At 38.8% G+C, this 13,880-nt stretch overlaps 1 protein-coding gene across 1 annotated transcript in view; it reads right to left on the bottom strand.

The window, feature by feature from the left end:
* The window catches only part of rnf17 (ring finger protein 17), a 174,729-nt gene that overhangs the window by 133,819 nt on the left and 27,030 nt on the right, over positions 1-13,880 (bottom strand). The window contains exons 4-6 of the mRNA XM_069891323.1: positions 7,190-7,290; positions 1,806-1,974; positions 1,211-1,284 (exon numbers count right to left, since the gene is read on the bottom strand). Coding sequence (XP_069747424.1) covers positions 1,211-1,284; positions 1,806-1,974; positions 7,190-7,290 — 344 coding nt within the window. The remainder of the gene's footprint in view (positions 1-1,210; positions 1,285-1,805; positions 1,975-7,189; positions 7,291-13,880) is intronic.

Raw genomic sequence — 13,880 nt, 5'->3', positions numbered from 1 at the left:
GTGAAAAATAAAAAAAATTTTAAAAAAAAGAGAGGTCTTAAACCTCTTCACCCCCACATCTGCCTGCAATTTGCTTCTGGAGGTGAAAACTCAGACAATTACAACAAATTTTTTTTTTTTTTAAAAACAATTTTTTTTTCCATAATCGCACACATGTGGAGAAGTAGTTATTACAGGCAAAAAAAAGAAAACAAAATAAAACAGTACTCCTCTCTTAGTAACCAAGGTAACCAGTACTGTTGTTGGTAAGAAAACAACATCAAGAATAGTGTTAATAATCTTACCATGAACATTCAACATATTTCAGCTCAAGATTTCAAAAAATCATTCATGAAAATGAAATATGATAATTGAACAGTTTTTAAATCTAGCACATTTGATTGTGTTTTATAAATGTAAGCAAATTCATCATATTCTACAAGTACTATCAGATCCCTAAAATTTGAATATGGCACCTGGAAAGTCAGAGGCAAGAACATCACTAAATCAGGATGACAATTTAATTTTAGTACTCAAGATCTGCAAGAACCAATGCTGAAATCTAACCATGGATGGAGTTTGAATCGTTTTGAAAATTTGACACTGCATTCTGTAGTATACTCTGATACCACTAAGATTGAGATAGTGAAATACTAATATTGCTTTAAGTTATCATTCTTTAATAATTCCATCCATAGCCCATCCCTTCGCAAGTGAAGATGAACATGGTGCCTTGTAGCTTTTCAGCTTTAGGCACCATGTATCAGGGCAGGACTTGGAGGCAAATGCTTGCTCAGGACAAACGCCTCCCTCTGGGTCCCACGCCACTGAGACTGGCGGAGTTCGAGGCATGACAGCCAGAGTGACGCAGGATTGCCCCGCAGTGGTCTGTTTCAAGATTGTGCTCGTCGGCCGTTGTCCTTACAGATCCTTCGCCCACCAAGTTTGCTGCTGCAGACTGCTATGGAAACTGTTTCCCACACTCTGTCACAGCTGCCAGCCCCTGCTGCCAGACTGACATATGCTATTTGCCCATAGCTGGGGCCCTTTCCAGTTACTGAGAGCTGGGCGAGCCGAGCCCAGGGAGTTGCCTTCTCCTCGCCTTTGCCTATAAAGGCAAAACCTGCAAAGCATAACTAATATGCTGATAAATCCCCCATTGACAATTTAACATAATTGTTGAAAAACCACAATATGAGCAAAGAATTAGGAGTAAATTATAATACTTAACCTGACATTAAGATTAGATTCTAGCATTTCCACCAGATGTTTTGCTTGGTCTAGGTTTTTCAAATTTTCAATAATCTAGAGAATTGTAGAACACAAGTCGATTAGTACTTTCATGCAGAAAAATGAAGGTTATGACGATTTGGGAATGTATACCTCCAAGAGATCCATGACAGTAGAGTTTCATGAGATTTGAATGATGGCTATTCACCAAGTTTAATCACATCTAATAAAATTCAGATTTGAAATGGGATCTTCCACAATTAATCGAAATAATTACAATTTTTCATTTATGTTTTTCAAAGACTTTCCATAGGAGGTATTTAGCTCAAATTTTTTGGAGATCAAAATAGTTACTTAAGAACAAGTCTCTTCAAGGTACCTAACACAATCACTCTAGCAACTGATAAAAAAAAGAAAACAAAATAAAACAGTACTCCTCTCTTAGTAACCAAGGTAACCAGTACTGTTGTTGGTAAGAAAACAACATCAAGAATAGTGTTAATAATCTTACCATGAACATTCAACATATTTCAGCTCAAGATTTCAAAAAATCATTCATAATGTAGCCTACAAGCCTTGGTAGATTAAAATCCTACCTGATGTTTATTGCCGTATGCCGAGAGAAATTCATGTTTGGGCTCCACTTCATCTTGTACAGCAGAGTCTAAAGCATTAATATTTTCCTCAAGTATTTTTTGGACTTTACCAACTGTAATATGATATTGTTGAACTATGAATTCTAGCTCTTTTAACAATACATCTTTCCTGTAAAATATAAAGACAACCACATTTTTAGTGCAGATTATCCCCATATATTGCAGGTTATGCAAATTCTACGTTACAGAATTTACAAATCACTATTCAAAAATTTTAAATGGAATAAAATTTGCTCTCATTTGTGAAATAAAAAAAATATTTCCCACATATGCAATGACAAGGCTTTATGTCTTGGAAAACTGTGATATGGACTGTTTGGAAGAACAGAATCTCTCCTCCCCACCAATCCCCCATACTAATATGGAAACCAGTTGAACACCATTTACAGAGTGCAACAAAGGGAATATATTAAATAGTCATGGAGACTTTCTTACTGGTATTCACCATAAATTTTTGACTCCATTGACAACCCAATATTTTTACTTCACGCAATCAATTCACCAATAACAAACTAAGTAAATCAGCAGTCTTTTAAACATCCTTTCTTTACAAATATCAAAACTTGTGATCCAGAATCTGGTGTCTTCTGACCTCTTTCCCTTAATCAACATGATAAAGAAAAGTTTTGCAAAACAACAAGAAAACATTGTTGAACTTAGCACAGTAAAACTCTGATAATATGCCTTTTCATTGCTGAGAAATCCAGATGTTGGACATCTCGCAGAGTTGATAATGTTTTGAACTTTCCATTTAAACTCACTGGGCTTCCATTTCTCATTCTCCCTTTAAACATCCCGGGTTTCAATTTCCCACACTCTCTTAAATGTCTGTTGGAATATTAATCAGGACGGAATAGTCAGCGTAGCAGTTAGCGTCACGTTGTTACAGCACCAGAGATCGTGGGTTCGAATTTGGCGCTGATTGTAACGAGTATGTACTTTCTCCCCACATCAAAACATATCCGAGGTTGTAGGTCAATTGGGTGGCATGGGCTTGGGGGTCGAAAGGGCTTGTTACTGTGCTGAATGTCTAAATTTAAATTTAAAAAAATAGGAAAATCAGCTAGACTGACACCAAGTCTCAAGGGTGCTATTATCAGAGTTTTATTGTAAAACAGCCAAATCCATGACAGTTGAATCAAATCACTTTTGGTCTTAAATGGCCTCTGTATTGCCAAATAACTTTGATTACTACAGGAAGGCCGCTTGCAAAATATAGAAGAACATGTACTGTGCAGGTAACATGATAGAAAGTAAAAAATGAAAGCTCTGTGAACTGAAACACAGCAAGTCAACCATGGAGGTATGGATAAAATAGTTGTATAAAAAATAGCTCCCTTGACGGCAAGGGAGGAATTTAGAGCAGAGAGAAAATACCCAGCTCTTGTGATTCATGTAGATATCAATGACATTATTCAGACCAGAAGGAAATGTTGCATTAATCATAAAGCTAATAATCTTTGCATTACGTGAGAGATAATAGAATATAGGAAGTAAAGCTAGTATGAATGAAATAAGGAATACTGGACTGGACGAGAGGAAGTTAAGTAAGTGCTGAGTAGGGATGAATTCCGATAAGAGTGTGAGGAAGGGTTACGCAAGTATAATAAAATAAGGGTCTTATAGTGATAGAAAGAATTAGCAAGTTCTGCAGAATTAGTAAGTCCTGGGGGTTGAGATGTGTGAATAAGGACAAAGGCAGATTCATGAATAAGGACAATGACATAATGGGACCCAGACAGGATACCCCATGGTCTTTCAAGTTTACAGAAACTGCACGTAGGCAGACAGAATTATCAAATGCCAAACCAATCCAGGAGGCAGAAGAATGTTAAGGGGTGGGAGCGTACCTCTACACTAAAATGAACTGTATAAAAGTTGGGTGAGCCCCAGTATGTGTGTGTATTCCCAGGGTAAGGGAAAGCACCCAACTTTGCACTGTAGTACAACAAATGTTCTTTGTTCTCTATTTTTGTCTCGAGCGAAATCTGTGAAGGTACTTCTGTTTCTCACAGGTTATGACCCAAGCCATATGCCAAAAGACACAAGGTCAAGGTTACAGGTGAATACATATAACCACTTACAGCACAGAACAGGCCAGTTCGGCCCTACTAGTCCATGCCGTAACAAATTCCTACCCTCCTAGTCCCACTGACCAGCACCCGGTCCATACCCCTCCAGTCCTCTCCTCTCCACGTAACTATCCAGTCTATCCTTAAATGTAACCAATGATCCCGCCTCAACAACATCTGTCGGAAGCTCATTCCACATCCCTACCACCTTTTGCGTAAAGAAATTTCCCCACATGTTCTCCTTATAATTTCCCCTCTTCAATCTTAAACTATGCCCTCTAGTTTGAATCTCCCCCATTCTTAATTGAAAAAGCCTATCCACATTTACTCTGTCTGTCCCTTTTAAAATCTTAAACACCTCTATCAAGTCCCCCCTCAATCTTCTACGCTCCAGAGAAAAAAGCCCTAGTCTGCACAAACTTTCCCTGTAACTCAAAGATTGAAATTCTGTCAACATTCTTGTGAACCTTCTCTGTACTCTCTCTATTTTGTTTATATCTTTCCTATAATTTGGTGACCAAAACTGTACACAGTACTCCAAATTTGGCCTCATCGATGCCTTGTACAATTTCATCATAACCTCCCTACTCTTGAATTCAATACTCCGATTTATGAAGGCCAACATTCCAAATGCCTTCTTCACACCATCTACCTGAGTATCAGCCTTGAGGGTACTATTTACCATCACTCCTAAATCCCTTTGTTGCTCTGCACATCTCAATAGCCTACCATTTAATGCATATGACCTATTTAGAGTTGCCTTTCCAAAATGTAACACCTCACACTTATCTGTATTAAATTCCATCAGCCATTTCTCAGCCCACACCTCCAGCCTTCCTAAATCACCTTTTAATATATGGTAATCTTCCTCACTGTCCACAACACCACCAATCTTTGTATCATCCGCAAACTTGCTTATCCAATTCTCCACCCTTACTTCCAGATCGTTAATATATATAACAAACAATAGTGGACCCAGGACCGATCCCTGAGGAACTCCACTGGTCACCGGCCTCCAAATGGACAAACAATTTTCCACCACTACTCTCTGACACCTCCCATCCAACCATTGCTGAATCCATTGCACAACCTCCTTATTTATATCTAATGCCTCCACCTTTTTTCCTAACCTCCTGTGGGGAACTTTGTCAAAAGCTTTACTAAAGTCTAAATAGACAACATCCACATCTTTCCCTTCATCAACCTTTTTTGTAACCCCCTCGAAAAACTCAACCAGGTTTGTCAAGCATGATCTACCCCTGACAAAACCATGCTGATTACTCCCTATCAATCCCTGTACTTCCAAATATTTGTAAATACCATCCTTCAGAACACTTTCCATCAACTTACCCACCACAGACGTCAGACTCACGGGCCTATAATTCCCAGGTTTACATTTGGACCCTTTCTTAAACAGCGGAATCACATGCGCCACCCTCCAATCCTTTGGCACTACCCCCATGACCAGTGACATCCTAAATATCTCTGTTAATGGCCCCACTATCTGTCCACAAGCCTCCCTGAGTGTCCTTGGGAATATTTTGTCCAGTCCCGGAGATTTATCCACCTTTATCTTTTTCAACACAGCCATCACTATGCTTCATGACCTCCCCACTATTTTTCTTTACTTCAACTGGTTCAATATTTTTTTCCCTAGTGAATACCGAGGCAAAGAAATTATTCAAAATTTCCCCCATTTCCTCTGACTTCTCACTCAGCCTACCCTCGCTATCTACAAGGGGTCCAATTTTATCCCTCACTAATCTTTTACTTTTAATGTACCTATAGAAACCCTTTGGATTTATTTTTACTCTGTCTGCCAAAGCCTCTTCGTGCCTTTTTTTGGCCTTTCTAATTTCTTTCTTTAGATCCCTTCTACACTCCTTGTAGTCCTCCTTCAAACTCTCAGCTCCCTGCTCTTTATACCTCTTGTATACCTCCCTTTTTCTCCTAACCAAATTTCCAATATTCTTTGAAAACCAAGTCTTCAGCCTTTCCTTTGATCCTCACTGGGACATATCTACTCTGTACCCGCAAAATTTCTTTTTTGAATATCCTCCATTTTTCATTTACATCCTTACCTGAAAATATCCTGTCCCACTCAATACTCCCCAAATCCCTTCTTACTCCTTTGAAATTTGCTCTTCTCCAATCCAGAACCTCAACTTTAGGCCCCTCCTTGCTCTTCCCTAAAACTACCCGAAAACTAACAGAGTTATGATCACTAGACCCAATTTGTTCTCCAACATTAATGTCCGATACCTGACCTAGCTCATTCCCTAACAGGAGATCTAGTATTACACCGTCCCGAGTCGGTTCTTCTACTAATTGATTTAGAAAACAATCTTGAACACATTTAACGAACTCTAGCCCATCCAGCCCTCTAACTGTATGGGTATCCCAATCAATGTGAGCGAAGTTAAAATCTCCCATGATCATTACCTTATGATTCTCACACATATACATTATCTCCCTACAAATTTGTTCCTCAAACTTTCTTGGCCCATTTGGTGGTCTGTAATACACCCCTATTAGCACCCTCATGCCTCCTTCACCCCTCAATTCTACCCAAACAGCCTCACTGGACGATCCCTCCAGACCATCCTGCCACCTCACGGCAGTAATGCCCTCCTTAAGAAGCAAAGCAACTCCTCCCCCTTTTTTACTCCCTGCTCTATCACATCTAAAACAAATGTATCCTGGAATATTAAGTTGCCAGTCCTGTCCCTCCTGTAGCCAGGTCTCACTAATTGCCACAATATCATGACCCCAAGTATCTGTCCATGCTCTAAGCTCATGCTTCTTGCATGACCAAAAAGATTCAGTTGAGAGTAATTAGTTTGAATTCATGTGAAGCAGACTTAGACCAATGTCCTGGCAAATCAATTAACTACAATTGTAGATGGCATTTTGAACTAAGCAGTGAGGTGGAGAGTTCAAAGATGAAATTTAGAAAGGGTAATGTAAACACAATTGTGCAAGGCAGTGACTTACATGAGGCATTAGAGCAAACATAAAACTTTACTGCACAAAATAAGAGCCATGACCTTGAGGTAATATGTTAACAACAGTAGGTAACCCCTTGCAGTATTTTTGCAACTCTAGAGTACGAGATGCAATTTATAGCTTGATTTTCAGAAATTTAAAATAAACATCTAAATTTCTTTTAAAACCATTAGTATAATTAAAGGTATGTTCCAATTTCAATGAATTTTAAGAAACCTATGCATGCATTTATATCATAAATATTACCTTTTCATAACTGACTGGTTAATTTTTTCAAATTCCTTATGCATTTCATTTCTAATTCCATTATGTTCTTTTTCAATGGAAAAGCCAATGCTTTCTACCTTCTGTGTCAAACAAACAATGAGTTGGTTAATTACAGATGGTAAAAAAAAATCTGGTTCCAAGTTCTAACTGGAGAAAAAAGATTGTATATTTTCTATACATTTAAGAGCATTTGGTAATGCTAACAATTAACTTTTTATATACCAAAATATAAATTGGTTAGTCAAGTACAAATACTATAATCAATCATTAATGCTGAAATATCACAATTTCATGCAATCCAGCATCATACTTAGTTTAATTCTGGCCCAGGAGATAAGAATGGGAGACAAAGATTAATTTTGCCTGAAGTTTGAACCAATGCTTATTCATTTCAATTAAATAAATGAAGTGCAACTTTGCAGCAGAATATATTAAAAGGCATATGGGCAATCACTGAAATTTAAAAAAAAATCTTATACTATACGCAACTCCCCATCTGAACTACAATAAAACTATAAAAAGGTAGTTTTTTTGTGCCTAATATTTATTGTTAAGATTTAGAAACTTCCTATCCATCTCAAACATTTAAAAAAAAACTTGCATTTAACAACATCTTTCACATTCTTTTCAGACAATTTTTAAAAAGTTGATGAAATATTTCTATTGTTTTTCTTTTAGGAACCACAATAGCCAACTTGCAAACAGAAACAGTGATATTCTTCCCAAGTGTAATGCATCTCCACTTGAATTTTAGCAAACTATTCAGTACCTCCACGCCCTTCATTTACCCAAATTATCACAGTGCAAAGATCAACATAAATACATACATCAAGCCATTCAGCATAAAACAGGCCATTCAGTCCAACTAATCTGATGATCAAATAGTTTCTGGACTAATCCCATTTGCCTGCACTTGGTCTGTACTGTATTGCTCTAAGGATCTTTTATCCATAATTCTGTCCACTTGTCTTTTGAATGTTGTTATTGCACCCACTTCTACAGTTTCTCTGGCAACTCATTTCGGGTACAAACTACTGAGTGAAAAAATTTCCTCAGTCCTTCTTAAATTCTTTCCCTCTCACCTTACATCTACATCGTCTAGTTCTAGAATAATCTACCCTGGAAAAAAAAGTGTTCACTTTATCCATACACCTTATGATTTTGAAAACCTCCACAAGATCACACTATTTCCACTATTCTCTTCGCTAAAGAGAATAAAGATCCAGCCTAACCAAATTTTTCCTATAACTCAACCCCTTCAGTGCCACTAACATTCTGGTGAATCTCATCTGCACCTTTCCAGTTTATTAATCTTTCTTCTTTGGCTTGGCTTCGTGGACGAAGATTTATAGAGGGGGTAAATGTCCACGTCAGCTGCAGGCTCATCTGTGGCTGACAAGTCCGATGCGGGACAGGCAGACACGGTTGCAGCGGTTGCAGGGGAAAATTGGTTGGTTGGGGTTGGGTGTTGGGTTTTTCCTCCCTTTGCCTTGTCAGTGGGGTGGGCTCTGCGGTCTTCTTCAAAGGAGGTTGCTGCCCGCCGAACTGTGAGGCGCCAATAGGCAACCAGGAATTGCACAGTTCTGTAAGTGTGATCTCACCAACACCTTATACAGCTGAATCACGAGTTCCCAACTCCATACTCTACCCAGAGAAGACAAGTGTGCCTAACACCTTCTTTACTACCATATCCTCCCAAGTTTCTACTTTCAAGGACCTATGCACCTGCACCCAACCCTAAGCCTCTGTTTTGCAACACCACGCAAGTCCTGCCTTGGTTTGACTTGCCAAAGTGTAACTTTTCACTTGCCACAGTTAAATTCCATTTGCCAGTCCTTGCTTGGCTCATTTACCCAACTGATCCCACATCCCTTAGATATTCTTCCTCTCTGTCTTCTATACCACCAATTTTGTTGTTACCCACAATTCTACTAATCAAGTTAACTAAATTGTCGTCCAAATCATTTATATGGATGACAAACAGCAGTGGACCCAGTTAAACAAGAAAATCTGCAGCAGATGCCATGATTGTCATTACACAAAAATGCTGGAGATACTGTGTCAAAGATACATCACCAAAATTTCGGTCCTGAGCCCTTCGTCAAGGTACAAGTAAAAAGTGTACCCAATACTGACCTCTGTGGCACACCACTGGACATTGGACTCCAATTAGAAAAACATCCTTCCACTATTACCCTCTGCCTCCTTCCACTAAGCCAGTTTTGAATCCAATGGGCCAGCTCTGAATCAAATAGGCCAGCTCACCCTGGGATCATATGTGATTTAACCTTCCAGACTAACTTGCCATGTGAGACCTTGTCAAAGGCCTTGCCAAAATTAATTTATGCAATATCAAATGCCTTGCCCTCATCAACCCTCTTGGTCACCTCTTCAAAAAGACATCAAATTCTGAGATGTGATCTGCCATGCACAAATCCATGCTGACTACCTCAAACAGTCCCTATCTAAATGTCAGAGAATTTTATCCCTGAGAATCCCCTCCAGCAATTATCCAACCACTGACATCAAACACAATGCCTGTAATTGTTTGGCTTGTCCTTACTACCCTTTTTAAATAATGGCATGGCATTAGCCACCCTCCAGTCTTCTCATACTTCACCCAAGGCTGGTGAAGGACTGAGGATGCACTTCATCAGGCCCCAGGGATTTGTCCATTTTAATATGCTCCAAGGCTGCCAACACCTCCATTTGTTCAGCACCTCACCAGTGGTTTCCTTCAACTCCTTGGCTTCCATGATCTCTCTTCCACAGTAGACTTCAAAAATCCCACCTATCTTCTGTGAAAGACATCCTTGTTGATATTTAATGGGGTCTATTTTCTCCCAATTACCCATAAACTCTTAACACACCTGTAGAATTGCTTGGCATTCTTTATCCACCTGAAGAATCTCTTGGCATTCTTTGTCTGGCCCAATCTTATGACCTATTTTTTTCCTCCTGATTTCTTTCATAAGCATATTCCTACATTTCCAGTTCTCATCAAGAGACTCATAAGAAAATAAGAAATAGAAGCAGAAGTAGACCATTCGGCCTCTGAAGCCTGCTCTACCACTGAACAACATCATGGCTAACATGGACTCAGCTCCCCCTGCCTTTCCCCATTAGTCTTAATTCCAATACTTTGTAAAAATCTGTGTGTTTTAAATATATTAAGTCCATTACTTCTCTGGGCAGAGAATTTGACAGATTCATCACTCTCTGGAAAAGCAGTTCCTTCTGAATCTTTGCTTGAACCTACTCTTTTGAATCTTGAGGTTGTCCCAGAGTTCTAGATCCACTTGATTTGAACATGTTTAATCCAATGGAAGCCTCATTCATTTTCCTGACTGAAGCCTCAGCATTCCTTATTACCAAGGGTTTCTTAAAATTATCTGTTTTGCCTTCACCTTTACCAAGAACATGCAGTGGCTTAACTCTGACAAACTCCCCCTGAAAAACTTTCCATTCATCCCTTTACTTGTAAACATCCTCTTCTAATCATGTTTTGCAAGTTCCTGCCTAATTGTTCCAAAATCAGTCTTTTCCAAATTAAGAACTGTAACGTTGATTGTTTTCATTTTTTGCATAACTATTTTAAAACTAATGGAGTTATGGTTACTGGTCCCAAAGTTCCCCCCCCATTACTTCAGTCATTTGTGCTCATTCCCCTAGAGGAGATTTCATGTTGCACCCTCTCGAGTTGGGTTAAATTTAACAAATTCTGCTGCGTCCAAACCCTTTTGCACTATGAGAATCCCAGTTAATATTTAGGAAGTTTAAGTGTTCCAGTAATACTATCTTAAAAGTTCAACTCAAATAGCTTCACTGGATGATCTCCCAAGAATTTCCTCTCCAAGTGCTGTTGGTTTGTCTTCCCTTATCAAAAATAATACCCTCCCCATCTTATCTGCCCCTCTATTGCATCACTAACATCGTATCCTGAAACAACAAGCTGCCAGTCTTGTCCTTCTCTCAGCCTCTTTTCTATTTGGGCTACAATATCCCAGTATCCCAAGCCACTCCACACCCCAAGTTCATCTACCAGTTGTACCCCTTGCACTGAAATATACTTAAATCACAGGTATTTTCTCTTTGCCACATTTCTGCCAACCCTGTCCACTACACTTGCCCTTTTTTTGTAGTAATAGTTCAGAACCTCATCTGCTTCATGTTGGCTCCGAGTGCAAGCCCACTGCCAACCTTGGTTTTTATTTTCCCAAAATATATTTGTTGAGCATCAAAAACAACTTTGTACACATTATACAAATGTATATAGTGCTCCTGTATTTTTAAAGACAGAAAAAACCAACATACATACACAAATGTTCACATACATCCTCAGATACCTACCCAGATCCTTCACTCCCTGACCACCTTTGCTGACAGTATCATCGGTATATAACCGATTATACTGATACAACCATCTCACAGTTAGTCTTTTACTCCGAAAACACTCATAATTCAGAGGGAAAAAGAAACACATAAAGGGTTGCCATTTATGGACAAATTTTCTGGTGGACTTTTTTATATTGACTATTTTATTTTTCATCAATAAAAGAAGAAGCAACATCACACATTTCTTCAATATTTACAAATATGCACCAACTAATTACAAACATGAGATGTTCCCACCCCCTCACCACCATAAAGAAAAATCCCTGAAAGAAAAAATTTAAACCAACCAATGGTCTGGCCCTGTATGATCAGAGCGGCCACAACATTAAAAAAAAGATGCAGCGTCAGTGTTTACAATGGACATCCGGAGAAGCAGTGGAGCCATTCCCTTATATAATTTTTGATATTAATCCATCTATTGGTATTTTCATCAGGATGTGGCTACAACTGTGCTTCCATGATTATCAAATATGGTTGCCATATTCTGATGAAGGTGCTGTGTCGGTTTCTAAGATTATATATGATTTTTTTCCCATGGGAATGCAGCTATGCATCTCTGTAGTCCACAAACTGATAAGGAGAGGGGAGCCAGACCTCCAGGTCACCGCTATGCATTTTTTTTGCAACAAAGTAACAAAGAATTTAATTTGGAATTTAGATAGTTTATAGTTTATGTCCATAAGGGGTTCCCCAAAAGATATAACATCAGGTCCGGTAGGAAGGCCACTCCTGTTATCTTGGTTAGTATATTAGATAAATCTTGCAAAAATGGTCCCACCTTTACACATGAACAAATGTTCCCATCTCTACGCCACACCTAAAGCACATCTCCAACACCTCCAGTTTCACCTTATGCGGTGCATTGAACCAATCTGTATCTAGATTAATTACTGCTGTCTACCCCAGTCCAACCAGCATCTCTCACTACTCTTCCTTAATCTGAGTAGCCCCTGCTTAGGGATCTCACCTTGGAATACAGAGTACATTCTTGAAATAAATTTAGGTACATTTCCCAGTCGCAGCATCCCCTCTGCCTTGTTAGGTGTCGGCAGAGTCTGCCCATGCCAGATCTCCAAGATATTATTGTCCAAATTCATGGGCATCATTTTGGTATCACTGTAATAACAGCTGTTGAAAAAGATTCCAGGAGGGTCTGTGTCTCTGCCACCTGGTTCGCTACATCCATTATCAAAAGCATTAATAGGTCTTTGAATTCCTTATAGAACTCAAAATAAAGCAATCCTCGCCCGGAGACTTATTTGTTTGTAATGCCCCCAAGGCCTGCTCTCTTTCCTCAATGGAAAAGGGGGCATCTAATTTCATCTGGTCCTCTTGGGCAACTCTGGCAACTCAATCCCAGACAGGAACTCATCAACTTTATCTGAGTCCTTTGGTGGCTCAGCTTTATACAAATCCTCATAATAAAGTTTAAAGGTATCATTAATTTCTTTTGGGTTAGATGATATCAAGTCTGGACCTGACTGAATTGCATTATTAATTTTTGAGGTTTCCTCTGCTTTCAATTGCCATGCCAAAACTTTATGCATTTTTTCACCTAACTCGCAGAATTTTTGCTTGGATGGCAAGTGTTTTTTCCACTTTATGTTTGTAGAGTGTTGTATTTAAGTTTTGTTATCCTCCAATTCCTGATATTTCTCTTTTGATACCAAGATTTGATATTCTTTTTCTAATTTCTAATCTTCTGTACCACTGTTTCCATCTCAGCCAAGTTTTTTTTATACCTTTGGTATAAAAAAAAATTATTTGCCCCCTGAAATAGGTCTTTAGCGATCCCATATTAAAAGAAAAACTATTAGTAGAGTGGCAATTTGTTTCACAAAACAAAGCTATTTGGCCCCTTATAAAGGTACAGAAGACTAAGTTTTTCAACAGCGTAGCATTAAGGCGCCATCTATAAGCATTTGCTGGTTTTCCAGGCATTGCTATCAGCAGGGTCATTGGTGAGTGACTCGACAATAGCCTTGCCAGATATTCTGACTTAAGTATTCTGCCTGCCAACTGAGCGAACATCAGAAAATAATCAATTCTGGTACGGGAGTTGTGGGGCTTCGAATACAAGGAGTAATCTCTAGCTTGCGGGTTCCGCCATCTCCATGCATCTATCAAATTTAAATGTTTCATAAAGCCCAGGGTGGTTTTTACTGCCCTGGACATTGTCAGCATTTGACAGAGTCCAAACAAAAATCCTCCAATTAATATATTTTGTTTTCCTTATGCAGCTTTTAAGAAGGCATTTTGCATAAACCTTTCATCA

This window comes from Narcine bancroftii, chromosome 7 (genome assembly GCF_036971445.1).
Source record: "Narcine bancroftii isolate sNarBan1 chromosome 7, sNarBan1.hap1, whole genome shotgun sequence".
Taxonomy (NCBI): domain Eukaryota; kingdom Metazoa; phylum Chordata; class Chondrichthyes; order Torpediniformes; family Narcinidae; genus Narcine; species Narcine bancroftii.
Note: the sequence above shows the minus strand (reverse complement) of the source record. Positions and strands in the feature narration are given on the sequence as shown.